We start from the raw sequence: 22,213 nt of genomic DNA, 5'->3' as shown, positions 1-22,213 counted from the left end.
AATGGACTGTTCGAACTACTTCCCTCCGGCAGACGTTACAAGGCCTTCTACACCCGAACCTCCAGACTCAGGAACAGCTTCATTCCCAGAGCTATAGCGGCTCTGAACCGGCCCTGCTGAGTGCCCCCCACCCCCATGGACTGTCTCCCTCGGATGGTCACGTCGCACAGACACATCTGCACTTTAGTCTTTTTGAACTGTTTTGACTATTTTACTATTCTTTTACAACCATGTTCTCGGAGTATCTAAATCTAAATTTTATTAGTTATTTATGTTATGCCATCGGATGGAAGCTGCATACCAAATCTTGTTGCGCTTATGTGCAATGACAATAAAATATATTATTATTATTATTATTATTCTTGCGGTCTTGGATGGAGCTGTTCTCAAACAAAGCTGTGATGCATCCTGATAAAAATCATTTCTAAATCCTCCACCCTCACTGAGTTGATGCTTGGGACCACAGGAGGAAGTCCTCCATCCAGGAGATCGCAGCAGTTCAAGAAGATGGTTGACCACCAATCTTCCTGAGGGCAATGTGCTTGCTGTAAACAAACACAATTGGGACCAGAGAAACCATAATTATCATGGCTGTAACCCTTTGGAATGGACGATGGACACAAAATGCTGGACTAACTCAGAGGGTCAGGCAGCATCTCTGGAGAAACATAGAAACATAGAAAATAGGTGTAGGAGTAAGCCATTTGGCCCTTCGAGCCTGCACCGCCATTCAATATGATCATGGCTGATCATCCAACTCAGTATCCTGTACCTGCCTTCTCTCCATACCCCCTGATCCCTTTAGCCACAAGGGCCACATCTAACTCCCTCTTAAATATAGCCAATGAACTGGCCTCAACTACCTTCTGTGGCAGAGAATTCCAGAGATTCACCACTCTCTGTGTGAAAAATGTTTTCCTCATCTCGGTCCTAAAAGATTTCCCCCTTATCCTTAAACTGTGACCCCTTGTTCTGGACTTCCCCAACATCGGGAACAATCTTCCTGCATCTAGCCTGACCAACCCCTTAAGAATTTTGTAAGTTTCTATAAGATCCCCCCTCAATCTTCTAAATTCTAGCGAGTACAAACCGAGTCTATCCAGTCTATCTTCATATGAAAGTCCTGACATCCCAGGAATCAGTCTGGTGAACCTTCTCTGTAAGGCAAGAATGTCCTTCGAGCAGTCGGTAACGTTTCTGGTCGAGACCCTTCTTCAGCCTATCTGAAGATGTGTCTCGACCTGAAATATGGTCTGAAGAAGGGTCTCAACCTGAAACATTAACTATTCCTTTTCTCCAGAGACGCAGTCTGACCCGCTGAGTTGCTCCAGCTTTTTGTATCTATCTTCGGTTTAAACCATCATCCACAGTTCCTTCCTCAAACTTTTACAAAGGACTGCCCATGGAACAGGTTGAGCTGGGCATATCAGTAACCACAATGGGATACCGGAGAGATGGACGTGAGCTGCATAATCCAACAGAAATTGTGCAGCGAGGCACGAAGAACTGGAATCTCCAGCTAAAGCCAAAGTGACGGAGGAACTCAGCGGGACGGGCAGCATTGGTGGCGGGACATTTCAGGTCGGGACCCTTCTTCTGTGGAATGATGCATGCCACCTTCTCAGTTTCAGATGGGCCAAACATAACAATTTCTCTTTGATACATTCCCGTGTTGCCATTAGCAGGGATTCACAATCTGTGTGTTCCATCTCTGCGCAGTAAAGACCTGTCCAGGGCAGTTCTATTGGCGTTAGCACGGTGCTGTTCTTTGCTGCCTGATGCTATCACCATGGAACTGAAACACAGCGGACAGAGAGAACCAAATAAACATTGATCAAAAGCTCGAGAGGCCACCATTCAGATCTTATCTTCTGCTGAGGGTGGAGCTACTCTTTGGAAAGACTTTACACTTTACAAACCATTTTCGACAGAGGATGGTTTGAAACTTGCGTCAACGGTTCACTGTCACCACGGAGGGCAGGAGAAAGAAAAGCAATCACGTACGGGCCAAGTTAATAAGTGAAATCCGTCGGAGGTCCCGAGGACAGGACAGAGCTGCGGAGGACAGCATGTGCCGAGGTTTGGATGTGGTCTTGGCGGTGCTGGTGATATGGGCTGGCAGTGGATCTGGGAAACCAAGCAGCAAATGTAAATGTATTCATGCAGCCCTCTGCCAACCTATACCCCAGAAGATTCACCATGCAATGGAGGTGGGTGACACGTACTGCTATGTAACGGGCTTACAGGTGGGGGGGGAGCGAGGGCTAGGGTGTATTGGCATGAAGGCGCAAGAGATGGCAGCACAGTGGCGCAGCTGGTAGAGCCGCTGCCTCGCGGCACCAGAAACCCGGGTTCGATCCTGACCTCGGGTGGTATGGTGTGTGTGTGTGGAGTTTGCACCTTCTCCTTGTGACCACGTGGGTTTCCTCCGGGTGCTCCGGTTTCCTCCAAAGATATGCTGGTTTGTCGGTTAATTGGCCCCAGAGTGTAGGGAGTGGATGAGGAAGTGGATAGCATAGAACTAGTGTGACGGGCGATCAAATGTCAGTGTGGACTTGGTGGGCTGAAGGACCTGTTTCCGTGCTGAATCTCTAATCTAATGGTGCTGGAATCTTGAACAAAAAAAAAGCAAGTAAAGTCCTGGCCCAAATACTACAATCCTCCTTTGTTTAAATTAATAAATTGGTCCTGGTATTAGTTTACTATTGTCACATGGAGCGAGGTACAGTGAAAAGCTTTTCATAGTCATAGCAGATAATTAGACAGTCTGAAGAAGGGTCCAGACCCGAAATACTGGGTGTACTGGGACAAATCTTTGATTGGGTTAGTTGCTTTCCCGGGGTAACATGTAGTGCAGAAGGAGTCAATGATGAGGAGAATGGTCTGTGTGATGGACTGGGCTACATCTACAACTCTGCGATTTGCAAATGTAACAGTAATGTGTAACTGACACCCCTTGTACCAGGTCCTTGTCTTTGACACTGGAGGAACAGATTGGATGTTTTATAATTGGCCTAAGGTTACGACTGTTGTGGCCATGGGGAAATATAACCCTGAACTCCTGTGCCATGCTCATGCCAATGGTGTTCGAGTTTTTATTCGAGGTAATTAATTTTATTTCAAAAATATGAAATGTTTTTCTGCATCCTGAAGATGATGGGTCACAGATCTAAGATAATGACCAAGGGAGGCACAAGGGTAGCCTTGGTACCTCGAGTTGATCCAGCCATCTCCAACACGTTAACAAGCGGGCCTGAGCTACAGGGGGGGAGGGGGGGGGGGGGGGCAGGCTTGGACGTTATTCCTTGGGGTGCAGGAGGATGAGGGGAGACCTTATGAAAGTGTCTAAAATCATGAGAGGAATACACAGGGTGAACACACATTGTTTTTACCACAGAGTAGGGGAATCAAGAACCAGAGGCTGAGGGGAAAGATTTAATATGAACCCGAGGGACAACATTTTCACAAAGCGATGCTGCCTGACCCGCTGAGTTACTCCAGCATTTTGTGTCTGCCTTTAGCTATGCGGAGAGGTTGGGCAAACTTGGATCGTTTTCTCTAGAGCATGGAGGATGAGGGGAAACCCTGATAGAAGTGTAGAAAATTAGGAGAGGCACAGGTATGGTAGATAGTTGGAGTATTTTCTCCAGGGTAGGTTCAAGGTGAGAGGGGCAAGTTTTTTTTAACACAATGGCGTTTGAGTGTATTATACTGTCATGTGTACCAAGATACAGTGATAAGCTTTTGTTGCGTGCTGACCAGTCAGCGGAAAGACACTACAATATTACAATTGACCGTCCACAGTGTACAGATACATGATAATTGGAAATGCCGTGAATAACGTTTAATGCAAGATAAAGCCAGTAAAGTCTGATTAAAGATAGTCAGAGGGTCTCCAATGAGGTAGATAGTAGTTCAGGATTGCTCTCTAGTTGGTGATAGGATGGTTCAGTTGCCTGATAACAGCTGGGAACAACCTGTTCCTGAATCTGAAGGTGTGGGTTGGTGCCTGGAACATGTTGCGGGGAGGGGTGGAAATGATAGTGGCATTTAAGAGGCAGGCATGAATGGAGGGGTATGGAACACTGCAGAAAGATAGGGGTAGTTTAATTTGGCATCAAGGTCGGCACAGACATTGTGGATCAAAGTTGTGTTCCTGTGTTGCACTGCACTAAACCTTCGCTCTGACTTCCTCCTGACTTTGGGAGCTCTGCCTAACAAATCAAAGATAGACACAGAATGCTGGAGTAACTCAGCGGGACAGGCAGCATCTCTGGAGAGACGGAATGGGTGATTTCCGGTCGAGACCATTCTTCAGACTGAGATTTAGGGAAGAGGGAAACTAGACGGTATGGAAGGGTTGGTTTCAAAGAGAATGTCAGCTGTGAAAACGACAGATCAAAGCAGATGATGGCCATAGAGCTGGAGAGCAGGAAGAATCACAGAGGGGAGGCAGCGAGAGAGGGTGGTGCAGAACTCTAGTCGAAGAGAGGAGGAGAACTTCTTCAAAGTAGGCATACCTTGATGAAATTTCACAGTGCAAAGTAGGCATATGTCGTGTAACGGTTAAACAGACAATTTCAGCTAAAATGTGAAATGGAGTTATCAGCTAAATTAGCAGCCCTCCATTCCATAGCCACTTGAAAACAATTTCTCCAAAAATTGACCTTGCACCTGTGTTCATTGCCTCAGAGCATAGCCTTTCTCAGGCCATTCTATGGGAAAGCATAGCGTTGGTGAACAAAACACAACAGCAATCGATGGGTAGACCACCCGCACCCCCCCCCCCTGCCGCTCAGAAACATTGCAGACAAGGGGAGCTTATGACTGGCTAGGGGAGGGGGCAGTGGCACGATCTGCTCTGATAAGAAATGCCATAAAAGATGGTGTTGGGCGCCGTTTCGGGAAGAGAGCCCCAGCCTTGGACCGTGTCGCGAACGTGCCAGGTGATCTTGAACATAACCTCCTGCGGTGTGCTCTGCTGTACACTCGGGGTTTGCGAGTGCGATCGGGGATATTTGGGGTTACGTGAGTGCATGTGCCTTATTTAGTAGTGTAATAAATTACTGAGTGAATCAAACTCTGTTGTCTGAATTTATCGAACACAACTGCATACTCAATATTGGGGTTATTTGGGGATCTTTGATCTTATCAAACTGCATTCATAACCGATGACCTTTGTGATTCATCAGACAATCTCCCACCATTGAAAATTCTAAACAATGCACAGAAAAGAAGAAATTGGATTAAAAAAAATGTGGATTTAGTAAAAAGTAAAGGTATGGATGGATTGAGTTTACACGTCAATGAGCGTGTTGTTAAATATTCTAAGCAGTCACAAGGAATAACTCAAGCTGTTCGTGAAGTCTTTGAAAAATTCCATAAGGAACTTCCTGGATCAAGGGTAAATGTATTTTTTTAATGTGATAAATTTAGTTTTTTAATTAAGTATGAAGGCAAATTAATTTTTTTGTGTTATGCAGATTGAAATTGATACAAATTGACTTTAGAGTTTAATTTAAACTTTAGAGATACAGCATGGAAACAGGCCATTTGGCCCATTGAATCCGCACTGACCAGTGATCACCCCGTACACTAGCACTATCCTACACACTAGGAACAATTTACACTTTACAGAAGTCAATTAACCTATAAACTTGTACGTCTTTGGAGGGTGCGAGGAAACCGGTGCATCCGGAGAAAACCCACGCAGGTCAAGGACAAAGGACAAAGGACAAAGGACATTTATTGTCACATACACCAAATGGTGTAGTGAAATTTGTCTTGCCATGCAGCACACAGATAAAGATTAGACACACCATTAAAGAAATTTAACAGTAAGCATAAAAACATCCCCCACAATGGTTCCCACTGTGTCCAGTCCCCATCCCCAGGTCACGGGGAGAACGTTCAAACTCTGTACAGATAGCACCCGTAGTCAGGATTGAACCCGGGTCTCTGGCGCTGTGAGGCAGCAGCTCTACCTCAGAGCCACCGTACCGCCCAAGGCACAATGTGTAGCAAACTTGGTGCTATGCAGAAAGGAACAATTGGATTATGGAAACAGACTGTGAGAAGGTAGGACCACTCAGCGATAACGGAGTGAGTTTATGCCTGGGAGACAGAGTGTGTGGGAGAGGTACTCAACAAGACCAAAGAAGGACCCGGCGTAGGGGGGGGGGGGGGGGGGGGCACCGAGGGAACAAAGAGGGATCATTGGGGAATACATTGGATAATTTGTACCTTGTCGGCGCCCTATAGGTAGTGCCTCTTTGCATACCTTTGTGTACGGTACACAAAACAAAGAAATTCACTGGGAAGTATCCGTAATAAAGTATCAGTCAATCAATCAAAAAATCAATGAATGAGAACTTTGCATTGGATTGTCCAAGCAAAGACATGGAAGACAGTGAGATCAGTGGGGCTGTGCTGATAAATTAGGGAGATGTTGAGATGATCAGGGCGGCACGGTAGTGCCATGGTAGAGTTGCTGCCTCATCGCGCCAGATACCCGGGTTCACTGACTACGGGTGTTGTCTGCACGGAGTTTGTACGTTCTCCCTGTGACCTGTGTGGGTTTTCTCCGGGTGCTTCGGTTTCATCCCACACTCCAAAGGCGTACAGGTTTGTAGGTAAATTAGCCTTGATTTCATTGTAAATTTTCCCTAGCGGGTGTAGGATATTGCTAGTGTGCGGGGATCGCTGGTCGGCACGGACAAGGTGGGCCGAAGGGCCTGTTTCCGCACTGTATATCTAGACAGAATTACAAATGTGGGAGAGGTGCTCGAGGAGAACCTTGCATTAACATGGAGCACAGTGAAATGAGTGGGGCTACGCCGATAGTCCAGAGAGATGGTACGATCAAGAAGGAAACATAGAAACATAGAAAATAGGTGCAGGAGTAGGCCATTCGGCCCTTCGAGCCTGCACCGTAGGAGTAGGCCATTCGATATGATCATGGCTGATCATCCAAACTCAGTATCCCATCCCTGCCTTCTCTCCATACCCCCTGATCCCATTAGCCACAAGGGCCACATCTAACTCGCTCTTAAATATAGCCAATGAACTGGCCTCAACTACCTTCTGTGGCAGAGAATTCCATAGATTCACCACTCTCTGTGTAAAAAATGATTTTCTCATCTCGGTCCTAAAAGACTTCCCTCTTATCCTTAAACTGTGACCCCTAGTTCTGGACTTCCCCAACATCTGGAATAATCTTCCTGCATCTAGCCTGTCCAACCCCTTGAGAATCTTGTAAGTTTCTATAAGATCCCCCCTCAACCCCCTCCCCTCTCAAGGTCATAAGGTCATATGTAATAGGAGCAGAATTAGGCCATTCGGCCCATCAAGGCCACGCCACCATTCAATCATGGCTGCTCTATCTTCCCTCTCAACTCATTCTCATGCCTTCCCCCCATAACCCCTGACACCCATCAGGGTTTTAAACATCTCCTTTAAACATTAAGGTGGATAAATCCCCAGGATCTGATGGGCTCCATCCCAGGTGTTATTGAGGGAGCATAAGACAAGACCCCAGTTACTGTTGTTCTTGCATCCACCATCACCGGTTCCCTCCCCACCAGTCCCTCCCTCTCCAGTTCGCCTTTCCTTGGGAACCGGCCGGGGCCGGGCTCAGTGGCTCCCTCTACAGGGTTGTTTCCAGTTCTGCAGCGGGTGAGCCAGGCCTGCCAAATGCCCGATGGTCCTAAACTTCTGGGTAACAAACTAGAAGAGCTCCAGTGCTGGAAGAACTTGGTATGTCGAGCAGTCCTGATAGAACATAGAACAGTAGAGAACAAGAACAGGCACTTCAGCCCACAATGTCTGTGCCGAACATGATGCAAAGACCATCACTTATCTGCCTGCACGTGACCCATATCTCTCCATTCCCTGCATATCCCTGTACCTGTCCAAAACTCTCTTAAACACCACTATCGTATCTGCCTCCACCACCACCACCAACGCATGCCAGGCACCCACCGTAAATGTAAAAAAACTTGCCCCGCAAATCTTCTTTAAACTTTGCCCCTGTGATCTTGAACCTAGTATTTTGATGTTTCCATCCTCGGAAAGAGATTCCATCTATCCTTGCTATGCCTATCGCACAATGCAAGGTTTTGATTTTAAAGGTTGACAATTCCTTTCATTCATTCATTCATTCCCTCCGCAGATGCTGCCTGACCTGCCGAGTTCTTCCAGCACTTTGTTTCTTGCTTCTCCCAGCATCTGCAGTCTCTTGTGTCTCCAAACTATGTGGTGTTTCACTGTGTACAGCTGTGAACACTGTAAAAACACACAGTTCCCATAAAGCACATGTGCTTGTGTAGGAAGGAACTGCAGATGGTGGTTTAAACCGAATATAGACAAAATGCTGCAGTAACTCTGGAGAGAAGAAAATGGGTGACGTTTCTGGTCGAGACCCTTCTTCAGATGCATGTACTTTTAGTCTGTATGAAAGGAATGTAAGGTCAATACAAAGAGGAGTCTTGGCACCATGTTCGGCACCAACATTTTGGATTGAAGAGCTTGTTCTTGTGCAGCAGTGTCTAATGTTCTAAGTTCTAAGAATCAAGAGAGTTTAATTGTCAGATGTAGCTGCAACTGAACAATTAAATTCTTACCTATTGCAGCTTTACAGCTCCATTAACGCAATAACATGCAGATAATTATACAATAAATGAATAATCAGTGGCACAGCTGGTAGAGCTGCTGCCTCAATGCAGCAGGTTCGATCCTGACCTCGGGTGCTGTATGTTTGGAGTTTGCATGTTCTTCCTGTGACCACGTGGGTTTTCTCCGGGTGTTCCCACGTTTAATCCCACGTGCCAAAGACATGTGGGTTTGTAGGTTAATCGGCCCTCTGTAAATTGCCCCTGGTGTGTGGGGAGTGGATGAGAAAGTGGGATAACATAGAACTAGTGTGAACGGGTGATCAATGGTCAGCATGGACTCGGTGGGCCGAAGGGCCTGCTTCCTTGCTGGGTCTCTATGCTATCGTGAAACTAGGTAACCAAACCACAATTGTCTGTGTGACCATCCAATGTCCTTTCTCACCGGTCTTTAGCTGATAATTGATGCCCCCTGGAAACCAGAATGTGCTTATGGCCGATGTTACGAATATGAAAAATTAGCAAATTACGCCGACTATCTCTTTGTGATGAGCTACAATATGCACACTACAAACAATGATGAGTGCTTTGCAAAGTCAAATTCCCCCTACACTAAAATGGTATCAGGTATGTACAGTAAGACCTTTCACTTTAATATTGACCAGCCACGCTTCAATGTTAATCTGAGACATGTTTTGCTTGCCTAGGCATCAAGTCATATATAAATCTGGGCATTGCCCCCAGTAAGCTTATCATGGGAGTGCCATGGTTTGGCATTGATTATCCTTGCAAGAAGTTGCATGAGGTAAGGAGAAAATAATCCATTTGATAACTAGTCTTAAATGGGACATTGATTTGTAGTTTAGAAATCGCAATATTTTTTCTTAAAATCATAGATTGCTTTTGAACCATTTCAACAACATTACTTCTGATGTAAAGATGTTTAATATCTATTTTATATCTTCTTTTCATTATACTAACCTTCAGCCCTGAAGCACTATCTACCTCATTGGTGACCCTCGGGCTATCTTTGATCAACTTTGCTGGCTTTACCTTGCATAAACGTTATTCCCTTATCATGTATCTATACACTGTAAATGGCTCGATTGTAATCATGTTTTATCTTTCCGCTGACGAGCGCTATCCAGGCAAATCATACCATATATGATTCCCAAAAAGCTAATCTGCAAGTTGAATCGGTAGTAAGGAAGGCAAGCACAATGCTATTTCAAGAAGGCTAGAATACAAAAACAGGGATGTAATGCTTAGGCTCTCTAAGGCACTGGTCAGGCAGTATTTGGAATACGGTGAGCAATTTTGGGCCCTATATCTGAGGAAGGATGTGCTGGCTCTGGAGATGGTCCAGAGGAGGTTTACAAGAATAATCTCAGGAATGAGTGGGTTAACATATGATGAGCGTTTGATGTCACTGGGCCTATACTCACTGGAGATTATAAGGATGAGGGATGATCTCATTACTGAATAGTGAAAGGCTTGGATAGAGTGGATGTGGATGTGGAAAGGGTGTTTCTACTGGTGGGAGAGTCTAGGACAAGAGGTCATAGCCTCAGAATTAAAGGACGCTCCTTTAGGAAGAAGCTGAGGAGGAATTTCTTTAGTCAGATGGTGGCGAACCTGTGGAATTCTTGCCACAGAAAGCTGTGGAGGCCAAGTCAATGGATATTTTTAATCACTGATGTCAGGGGTTATGGGGAGAAGGCAGGAGAATGGGGTAGAAGGAAGAGATGGATCAGGTATGATTGAATGACAGAGAAGAATTGATGGGCCGAATGGCCTAATTCTGCTCCTACCACTTATAACTTTATGACCTTAGTTGTACTGTATGCAAAGCAAATAATCTCACTGTACCAAGTACACCTGACAATAAAGTGTCAATCAATCAATCAATACTTGCTTTTGACCTCCTTATATTTTCCAGTCAGGTGGGTGTGAATTGATAAATAAACGTGGGAAGCATCCATGCAGTTTCCAATCCGGAAAAAAAGTCCCGTACAAGACTATCACCGAGATCCTGGCTAAAACAATGGCCAGGGTATTATGGCACAAAGAATTGAATGTACCATCGTTTAGCTACAAGGTAAGATTGTCAGTCAAAGCACCTTGCAGGCCTGAACCCGGTGTCAGCTTTAGGATATGTTTACACTTCTCCCTTTTGTGATTAAACAGTTTAGTTTAATTGCGAAAGACAGCGTGGAAACAGGCCCTTTGGCTCACCGAGTTCGCACCGATCAGTGATCTCCGCACACTGACACTATCCTTCACACACTAGGGACAATTTACACTTATACCAAGCCAACTAACCCACAAACCTGGACGTCTTTGGAGTGTGGGAGGAAACCGAGGATCTCGGGAAAAAACCCTTGCGGTCACGGGGAGAACGTACAAACTCCGTACAGACAGCACCCGTAGTCAGGATGGAACCTGGGTGTCTGGTGCTGGGAGGCAGCAGCTCTACCGCTGCGCTACCCTCACACTGATTAATCTGTTCCAAAGTAGGAAAAGAGAGGAGAAATTAGTCTTTTACCCTGTGTAGGGGAATCAAGAATCATAGGTTTAATGTGAGCCAGTCTGAAGAAGGGTCTTGACCTGAAACGTCACATATTCCTTTTCTCCAGAGATGCTGCCTGACCGCTGAGTTACTCAAGCTTTTTGCGTCTAGATCCTTTCGATGCGCCTCTTAATTTTGGCGTACGCTGCTGCTGTTACACAAAACGAGGGCCCAGCCTCTCAAGTGTTGCTGAAATAATCTATTCCAGCTTGTTTCTCACTATTTTATCTCTTTTTTCATGTCCAGCCTATGGCCATCCTTCTGCTAATGATACCATCCTGTATCCACCTATCATTCACCCAGAGATGCTGCCTGTCCTGCCTATGGTGTAAACCAGCATCTGCAGTTCCTTACTATACATATCACTTGCCAGGTTTTGTCCCCACCCCGCGCCTTCCTTTTTTCCCAGCTATAATTTATAATTATAAAAAGTAGAAACAAGTAGAAAGTTGAGACCCAACGAGTTACTCCAGCACGTTGAATTTTGGACACATAATTAACCTTTTAAATTATCCACCCTAATAATTCAATGGAGATAATTTTACTGAGATGGCCAAATAATACTAACCAGCAGATACATAAACTTTATCCCCTAATAAATTGTTAAAGATGGATGAACATTTTCATCTGTTGAAATTCTAATTTGTAAGTATGGACTTCTTTATTTCCCGACGTGTCTGACCGCATCTTATACCGCAAGCTCAATTATTTTATTTATTAAGAGTTTAAGACTGTGCCACCCCCATGTGTACAACTCTTTGATTTTTCAACAGACAGGGAAGGTATTCCATGAGGTCTGGTTTGACAATTTACAGAGTATTAAAATAAAGGTGGCTCTCATGAAGAAACTAAAACTTCGTGGAATTGGTATTTGGACAGGAAATTTCCTGACGTACAGTTCCAAAGCTGCGGAGGTGAGGAAGGCACAATCATTGTGGAACGCCCTACTCTAACAATGAACAAGAAGCATCAGCAGTGAATAACACCATTTTGTTTTCCTTCTGAAGAAATCTAGAGACCAGGACCGAAATTAGATTTAATATTTCAATTAGATTTAATATTTCATCGAATTAATGATTTCAGATCTTGCAAATTGATTCCAGAATGCACTCAAATCTTTGCTAGCAAATCCTTCAGCTGAATGAAGGCTCAAGTTGATGAAATTCAAGGGAAATTTGTGTTGTGTATTATATTAATTATGATGACAAGTGCAAGTATACACGAGATAATTACTGATATTTCATTTTCCAATGATTGAAGTCTTTGGAATGATCATTAACCAAGATGACTTCATAATATTCAATGAATGTAGTTCTTTTGCAACTGAGAGTATAAAATATTCCGATAATCTTTGTTTGCTGCTTCACATCTCAAAGTCAATTTGTTATATCTCACTGCCACACTTTACTGCTTCATTAATTTTTTAAGTCTCATAAACTTTCATAAGTCCATAGCTTCCTGAAACTGGCAACACTAGGAGATAGAATGGTAAAGGTGGTATATGATATGCATGCCTTCATGGACTGGGACATTAACGATAAGGTCTGAAGATAGCTAGTCACGGTGGCGCAGCGGTAGAGTTGCTGCCTTTTCTCCAGAGATGCTGCCTGACCGCTGAGTTACTCCAGCTTTTTGATGCGCCTCTTAATTTTGGCGTACGCTGCTGCTGTTACACAAAACGAGGGCCCAGCCTCTCAAGTGTTGCTGAAATAATCTATTCCAGCTTGTTTCTCACTATTTTATCTCTTTTTTCATGTCCAGCCTATGGCCATCCTTCTGCTAATGATACCATCCTGTATCCACCTATCATTCGCCCAGAGATGCTGCCTGTCCCGCCTATGGTGTAAACCAGCATCTGCAGTTCCTTACTATACATATCATTCGCCAGGTTTTGTCCCCACCCCGCGCCTTCCTTTTTTCCCAGCTATAATTTATAATTATAAAAAGTAGAAACAAGTAGAAAGTTGAGACCCAACGAGTTACTCCAGCACGTTGATTTTTGGACACATAATTAACCTTTTAAATTATCCACCCTAATAATTCAATGGAGTATAAGTGCGGAGTGATGCTCTACCTAGAGCTTTTCAGCGCACTACATCCAGATCCAGATCCAGGGCCTCGACCTGAAACATCGTCAATTCCTTGGATATGGATTCCTTCCATAGATGCTGCCTCATTTCGCCAGCATTTTGTGTCTACCTTCGATTTTACCACCATCTGCAGTTCTTATCTGCAGTTCTTTCTTAAACATTGAAGATGTCAGGAAATCATAACACAGCTTTATAGTGCTGTGCTTGTGGACTTTATCTTGCACTAAACGTTATCCCCTTTATCATGTATCTGTACACTGTGGAAGGCTCGATTGTAATCATGTATTGCCTTTCCGCAGACTTGATAGCACGCATAAAAAGCTTATCATTGTACCTCGGTACACGTGACAATAAATTAAACATAAACTCAGGGCCGTCAAACGCTCATCATACATTCCATCGATAGGTTTATGTTGTGTATTTGGTGCTTGAAACGGACTTTAAATAACACGGACATGGGAGGTAACTACCAAGCTTCTTTAATCTGAACTCCACATGATTCTCTCCTGCGCATGCGTACCATTGCGCAAGACATCAAATATGTTAATTATATTTCATACATAGCAGTTTACTAGTCAGGTAGTGGTTTCCTTCTGGTCTTTAGTCAGAGGGTGGTGAATCTGTGAAATCCATTGCCACAGAAGGCTGTGGAGGCTAAGTCAATTCATATTTTTAAGGTAGAGATAGATAGATTCTTGATTAGTATGGGTGTTAGGGGTTATGGGGAGAAGGCAGGAGAATGGGGTTAAAAGGGAAAGGTAGATCAGCCATGATTGAATGGCAGAGTAGACTCGATGGGCTGAACGGCCTATCATTAAATCACCTCAATCACATGAGCATATTACAATATTTATTTAGCAACTTGTAACCCTTCCTGGCTTGAAGTTTTGAAGTGTTGACACCTTATTGAGTCACATATTCCCCACCTGCTCAATGGTATTGGATTATTACTGTTACATGTACCGAGATACAATGAAAAGCATTGTATTGCATGCTATTCTGCTAGCATATTATTCCAGATTACATCAGGCTTGCAAAATGTAGTGTCCCAGATACAGAGAGTGCAGATTCCGCCGCTCTGCCCCAAACCTTGCCCCTTCTACTCCAGACTCCATCTCCTCCACCTCAGACTCCGTATCCTCCGTTCACACCGAGGTTTAGAGCCAATTTTTAAGATTAGTTTAGATTAGGGATACAGTAAGGAAACAGGCCCTTCGGCCCACCGAGTCCGCGCCCACCAGCGATCCCCACACAACTAACATTATCCTACACACACTAGGGACAATTTACACTTATACCATGCCAATTAAGTAAGTAAGGAAGTAAGTACATTTATTGGCCAAGTATTCACATACAAGGAATTTGCCTTGGTGCTCCGCCCACAAGTAACAACATGACATACAGTTACAGTTACGAATGACTCAGAAAACACTAAACATTAATAATAATAAAGCATTAATGATAAAACACCATTGATCAAGCATGTGAACCAACAATATACCAAATCAAAGGGAGGCTACAGATTTTTGGCTGTTGAGTAGAGCAACTTGTGGATAAAAACTGTTTTTATGTCTGGCTGTGGTAATTAACCTACAAACCTGCACGTCTTTGGAGTGTGGGAGGAAACGGAAGATCCCGGTGAAAACCCACGCGTTCACGGGGGGGGGGGTGGACTCTGTACAGACAGCACCCGTAGTCAGGATGGAACCCGGGTCTACTGTACCAGACAGCAACTCTATCATTGCTTCACCATGCAGCCCAATGTCTCCAGGGAGTTAGAAGGAACTACAGATGCTGGAATGTTCATAACTACTAGGAGCAGAATCAGGCCATTCGGCCCATCAAGTCTACTCCACCATTCAAAAACGGCTGATCAATCTCTCACTCTCAACCTCATTCTCCAGCATTCTCCCCATAACCCCTGAATCTTGAGTAAAACACAAAGTTCTGGAGAATCAGCATCTGTTGTGGGAATGGCCAGGCAACGTTGTGGGTCGGGGCGATTCTTCAACTCATTGTGTACATCCACCCTTCCACCACTACTTGTCGTCTAAAGCCTAAATTGACTTCTTTGACCCCCTGGATCCAGTGGGAAATGGAGGATGGAGTGAGAGGAGGCTTCCCCTAATAGTGGGATCGCTACTCAGCTGGTGTTGCTGTAAGTAAAAAGAAAGGTGGTTCCTCTTTGACTTCAAGCTTACCGTTGCTTGGGTGGAACAGTCTACTGCGTGACCATTTGCCCACTGTACTCATTTGCTGAGGAGTGAGAACATAAGGTCATAACTGATACGAGTAGAATTAGGCCGTTTGGCCCATCAAGTCTACTCTGCCATTTAATCTTGGCTGATCTATCTACAAGTTTGAAGCTTCTGTACCTACTGCCCGATGGGAGGAGGAAGTAGAAGAAATTACCAAGGTGGGACAAGTCCTTAATTAGGTTGGCTGCTTTCCCGAGGCAGCGTGAAGTGTAGATGGAGTCCATGGTGGGGAGTCATGTTCATAAGTGATAGGAGCAGAATTAGGCCATTCAGCCCATCAAGTCTACTCCGCCATTCAATCATAGCTGATCTATCTTTCCTTCCTAACCCCATTCTTCTGCCATCTCCTCATAACCCCTGACACCTGTATTAATCTAGAATTATCTATATCTGCCTTAAAAATATCCATTGATATTTGGTCTGTGTGATGGACTGGGTTACATCAACAACCCTCTGCGATTACCGAATGAGGATTAAAACAAAATCTTCCATTCATGCAGAGTGGTGAGTACCCAAGGACTTCACAGCCAACGTGGGGGCGGGTGGTGTTGTGATGCTGGGGTACGGGATAGCTCAGTGCCCTTCCGCATTACTAAGCAGCAAGGATGTTCAGGCCGTGGGGAGTAGAGGCACCGTGCAGCCGGTTCAGAGACGAGCGAGTCTTCTTCTGTGCCAACTCTGCTCGGAGGGCCTTGAGGTCCGTCAAAGTCTGCTTCCTCAGCTGTGAAAACAACAGAAGCCCCTGTAATGTCCGATTGCGATAGAAAGCTGAACGCAAGCGTCCAGAGTATTTCAAGAGTCAAGCGTTTTATTGTCATATGTCCCAGATAGAAGAATGAAATTCTTACTTGTAGCAGCACAACAGAATATGTAAACATAATATACCGTAAACAATGTGTGTGTGTGTGCGCGCGCGCGCACACACACACACACACACACACGCACACACACACACACACACACACACACACACACATATATATATATATATATATATATATACATTATATATATATATATCATGCACACATACGTACACAAAAAAAGCAATAATAGTACAATAATAACAATAATACTCTATGTTCTGAGCTTATTGGAGGATGTTGTGTTTAATAGCCTGATGGCTGCAGGGAGGAAGCTGGACCTGAACCTGGACATTAGAGTTTTCAGGCTCCTGTACCTTCATCCCGATGGCAGCCGTGAAATGAGTGTCCCTACGTACCAAAACAATTAAACATTTCTGCGTCAAAGGTTATCAGGAGAGGGCAGGAGAATGGGGTTGAGAACTAAACATTATTCCCTTCATGCTGTATCTATACATTGTGGACGGCTTGATTGTAATCATGTATTCAGACACAATGCTGATGGTACAAAAGTGGGTGGTTTTGCAGATCGTGAAGATGGTGGTGAAAAATTGCAGCAGGATCTTGATCGAATGGCCAGGTGGGCTGAGGAATTTAATACAGAGAAATGTGAGGTGTTGTATGTTAGGAAGTCTAACATGGGCAGGACCTATACAGCGAATGGTAGGACTCTGGGGAGTGTTGTAGAGCAGAGGGATCCAGGAGTACAGGTGCCTGTTCCTTGAAGGTGGCGTCACAAGTAGATAGGGCGGTCAAATAGGTTTTTTGCACATTGGCCTTCATCAGTCAGAGTATTGAGTATAGAAGTTGGGAGTTCACGTTGCAGATCTATAAGACGTTGGTGAAACCGCATTTAGAGTATTGTGTTCTGTTCTGGGCACCATGTTATGGGAAAGATGTTGTCAAGCTTGAAAGGGTACAGAAAAGATTTACAAGGATGTTGCCAGGACTAGAGGGTCTGAGCTATAAGGAGAGGTTGAGTAGGCTGGGACTCCATTCATGGAGCACTGGAGGATGAGTGGTGATCTTATGATGTATAAAATCATGAGTCTCTTGCCCAGAGTAGGTTCATCGAGGACCAGAGGACATAGGCTTAAGGTGAAGGGGAATACATTTAATAAGAATCTGACGGGTAACCTTTTCACACAAAGGGGGGGGGGGGGGGGGGGGGTGTATGGAACAAGCTGCCAGAGGAGGCAGTTGAGGCAGGGACTATCCCAACATATAAGAAACAGCTAGACAGGTACATGGATAGGACTGGTTTGGAGGGGTATGGACCCAACGCAGGCAGGAGGGACTAGTGTAGCTGGAACATGTTGGCTTGTGTGGGCAAGTTGGGCCAAAGGGCCTGTTTCCACCCTGTATCACTCTATGACTATGACAAGATGCTGGACTATCTCAGTAGGGCAGGCAGCATGTCTGGAAAAAAAGAACAGGTGAAGCTTCCGGTCGAGACCCTTCTTCAGATTATTTCTTTTCTCCAGAGATGCTGCCTGTCCCGCTGAGTTACTTTAGCTTTTTGTGTCTGTCTTCGGTTTCAACCAGCATCTGCTGTTCCTCTCTACACATGTAATCATATGTAGTCTTTCCGCTGACTGGATAGCGCGCATAAAAGAAAGCTTTTCACTGTACCCCGGTACACATGACAATAAACTAAACTAAGAGAGGGAAAAATAGATCAGCCATGATTGAATGGCAGAACAGACTCAATGGGAAAATTGCCTAATCCGGTTCTTATGTCTTATGGTCTTAGAGAACAGTATTACAGAGGATCACGTCCTTAACCCCACAATATCTTTAATTTCACATTTCATAGACCAGTACAGCACAGGAATGGGCTTTGGCTGTACATTATGCCTAGCTGATCTGATCTCATCTGCCTGCACGTGATCCATATCCCTCCATTCTCTGCAAATTGATGTTCATGTGATAGGAACAGAATTAGGCCATTCAGCCCATCAAGTCTACTCCGCCATTCACTCATGGTTGATCTATCTTTCCCTCTCAACCCAATTCTCTTCCATAACCCCTGACACCCGCACTAATCAGGAATCTATCTATGCCATAAAAATATCCATTGACGGCCTCCACAGCCTTCTGTGGCAATGAATTCCACAGATTCATCACGCTCTGACTTCTTCTTCATATCCTTCCATTTATTCTCAGGCTCTGACTTCTGGTCCTAGACTCTCCCACTAGTGGAAACAGCCTCTCCACATCCAATATCTAAGAGTCATGGAGTGATACAGTGTGGAAACAGGCCATTCGGCCCAACTTGCCCATGCCAGACAACATTGCCCAGCTACACTTGTCCCACCTGCCTGCATTTGGGAAAGCCTCTTTAAGCACAACAGTATAGGCACATGGATACGCAGAAAATGGAGGGGTACAGAACACATGCAGGCAGAGGCCATTTGTTTAACTTTGCATCATGTTCGGTACGGACATTGTGGGCTTAAAGGCCATTCCTGTGCTGTATTGTTCTATGTTCAAATGAAGAAAGATAACCAAACAATATTTGAGTTACTTGGGTTTACTTCAATGTTGTTAATTATTGTCAGTGTTTTAAGTGATTTATTTTTAGCAATTAAAATATTACAGTAAGTAGAAATTGATTGTTATTAATTTTATGAATGACAATCAGAAACACTTGTTCATGCTGGGTTTGACAGCTGGCCAAGCTTGAGGCATTCCTTAGCCAGTATTTCACTGTTTTTTCATTGCTTTTATGGGAAGGTATCTCTTGCCGCCATCCGCCACCCCATTCCAATCCACTCCCCATCCCAATAACAACATTGTGTCATACAAGGATACATCGCCACATATAGATTAGGACAGTTGTGATGAGCCATTGGACAACTGGCCTCCACAATGGGCATTTCCATAGCATCTCCTTATCTCAGCGGTGAATGTGGGCATCTCACCACCTGTGGAACGGTGGCGCAGCGGTAGAGTTGCTGCCTTACAGCGCCGGAGACCTGGGTTCGACCCTGACTGCAGGTGTTGTTTGTACGTTCTCCGGGTTTTCTCCGGATGCTCCACTTTCCTCCCACATTCTAAAGACGTGAAGGTTTCTAGGTTATTTCGATTCTGTAAATTGCCCCTAGTGTGTAGGATGCAAAACTGGGATAACATAGAACTAGTGAGAACGATTGACGTTGGTCGGCGTGGAGTCGGTGGGCCTAATGGCTAGTTTCCAGGCTGTATCTCTAAACTAAACTTGTCTGGCCCATAAAGCAAATGTAAAAAGAGTGGATAAGTAAAATACTTAATGTATTTATCGCATTAATAAAACCTGTGCATAAAACTAATACGGCACCTTCATCTCAGTGACCAACTTCATTTTGGCACTTTCCAGTCTTCGATAAAGCTGATCAATTTCGTGCTTGAGTGTTGTAATCTGAATGATTAGCTCATTCTGCAAAAGAACACGTTCGTTTAGAGACACAAGAGACTGCAGACGCTGCAATCTAGACAAAGAAACTAAGTGTTGGGGGAAACTCAGCAGGTTTGAAGTTTATTGTCACGTGTACCGAGGTACAGTGAAAAGCTTTTTGTTGCGTGCTAACCAGTCAGCGAATGACAATACATGATTACAATCGAGCCATTCATTGTGTACAATTACAGGATAAAAGGGAATTACTTGAATAACGTTTAGTGCAAGATATAATCCAGTAAAGTCTGATCAAAGATAGTCCGAGGGTCTCCAATGCGGTAGATAGTAGTTCAGGATTGTTCTTTAGTTGGTGAGAGGATGGTTCAGTTGCCTGATAACAGCTGGCAAGAAACTGTCCCTGAATCCATAGGTGTGCATTTTCACACTTCTGTACCTCTTTCACGATTGCAGAGGGGAGAAGCGGGTGTGATCGGCGTGAGACTTGCCCTTGGTTAAGATGGTGGCCTTGCCGAGGTCAGGCAGCATCTGTGGTGGCAGAGGGATGGTCTTCGGTTCAGGTCAAGACCCTGCCGTAGTTTGGGACCAAGAATAGAGTCAATCCTTGGCGGCACGGTGGCGCAGCGGTAGAGTTGCTGCCTTACAGCACTTGCAGTGCCAGAGACCCGGGTTCGATCCCGACTACGGGTGCTGTGTGTACGTAGTTTGTACGTTCGCCCCTTGACCGCGTGGGTTTTCTCCGAGATCTTCGGTTTCCTCCCACACTCCAAGGACGTACAGGTTGGTAGGTTAATTGGCTTGGAATAATTGCAAATTGTCCCCAGTGTGTGTAGGATAGTGTTAATATGTAGGGATCACTGGTCGGTGTGGACTCGGTGGGCCGAATGAGCCGTTTCCGCGCTGTATCTCGAAACTAAACTAATTATAATTTAATTGGAGTATTGTGTTCAGTTTAGAAAGGATGTTGTCAAGCTGGAAAGAATGCAAAGATAATTTATAAGGATGTTGCCACGACTTGAGAGCCTGAGCTACAGGGATGGGTCGGGCGGGCTAGAATATATAAATCATCAGGAAAGTGCCGAAAAAGAGGGAATACAGCTGATCTATCTTGCCTCTCAATCTCATTCCCCTGCCTTCTCCTCATAATCTTTGAAACCCTTATAATCAAGAACCTGTCATTCTCCGCTTTAAAAATACCCAATGACTTGTAAGTCATGACTTTGTAAGGGTGTCAAAGAAGGCAGGAGAATGGGGTTGAGAGGGAAAGATAGACCAGCCATGTTTGATGGGAGATTAGACTTGTTGGAACGAATTGCCTAATTCTGCTCATGTGTCTTATTGTCTAAGGCTAGAGCTGCACCCCAGCCACTCTCTCTTCTCCCCTCTCCCATCAGGCAAAAGTGTGGAATGGAAGTGTGAAAAACGCACACCTTCAGATTCAGGGACAGTTTCTTCCCAGTTGTTACCAGGCAACTGAATCATCCTACCACAACCAGAGAGCGGTCCTCAACTAGTATCTACCACATTGTTGACCCTCGGACTATCTTTGATTGGACGTTACTGGCTCTACCTTACACTAAACGTTATTCCCTTATCATGCATCTATACACTGTAAATGGCTCAATAATAATCATGTATTGACTGGTTAGCACGGTACATATGACGATAAACTAAACTGAACTGGAGGAAGGTTCATGACAGAAGGGGCCATACTTTGGAAGCGCTGGTAGGGGGCAGTTTGCGGAGCCGTCTCCTGGTTACTCGGGCGCTCAGCTGATGCAGCAGCTTCTGGTAGAAGGTCTCCAACTCCAGCCGTAATCTGACGGTCGTCCCTTCCAGCAGACCCGTCGCCTTCTTTGCCTCAAAGTATTGCTTCTTCCAGCTGTCACGCACTGTCAAACAAAGAACGGGGGTGGGGATAGAGGTTTACAAGACAAGTTTTCTCAGCAACGCTACAGGTGGGCGTCATGGTGACACAGCGGTAGAGTTGCTGCCTCACTGCGGCAGAGACACGGGTTCAATCCTGACTGGTTAGCGTGCAACAAAAACTTTCCCCTGTACCTCGGTGTACATAACAGCAAACAAAACTTAAACTATGGGTGCTCCCTGTACTGAGTGTGTACGTTCTCCCCGTGACCTGCATGGGTTTCCTCCGAGTGCTCCGGTTTCCTCCCAACTCCAAACACGTGCAGGTTTGTAGGTTAATTGGCTTTATTGTAAATTGTCCCTAGTGAGTAGGATAGTGCTAATGTATGGGATGATCGCTGGTCGGCGTGGAGTCGGTGCGCCGAAGGGCCTGTTCCCGCACTGTATCTCTAAAGTCTGAAGTCTAAAGTCAAGTAGACAAAACTAAAGATAGACACAAAAGGCTGGAGTAACTCAGCGGGTCATACAGCATCTCTGAAGAAAAGGAATGGGTGACATTTTGGG

General features: G+C 44.9%; 1 protein-coding gene across 1 annotated transcript in view; it reads right to left on the bottom strand.

The window, feature by feature from the left end:
• Window positions 1-15,902: 15,902 nt before the first annotated feature.
• Window positions 15,903-22,213, bottom strand: part of spata1 (spermatogenesis associated 1) — a 48,137-nt gene continuing 41,826 nt past the window's right edge. The window contains exons 10-12 of the mRNA XM_033029084.1: window positions 21,497-21,675; window positions 19,709-19,807; window positions 15,903-16,247 (exon numbers count right to left, since the gene is read on the bottom strand). Coding sequence (XP_032884975.1) covers window positions 16,119-16,247; window positions 19,709-19,807; window positions 21,497-21,675 — 407 coding nt within the window. The 3' untranslated portion in view covers window positions 15,903-16,118. The remainder of the gene's footprint in view (window positions 16,248-19,708; window positions 19,808-21,496; window positions 21,676-22,213) is intronic.

The sequence above is a fragment of the Amblyraja radiata genome, chromosome 10 (genome assembly GCF_010909765.2).
Source record: "Amblyraja radiata isolate CabotCenter1 chromosome 10, sAmbRad1.1.pri, whole genome shotgun sequence".
NCBI lineage: Eukaryota > Metazoa > Chordata > Chondrichthyes > Rajiformes > Rajidae > Amblyraja > Amblyraja radiata.
Note: the sequence above shows the minus strand (reverse complement) of the source record. Positions and strands in the feature narration are given on the sequence as shown.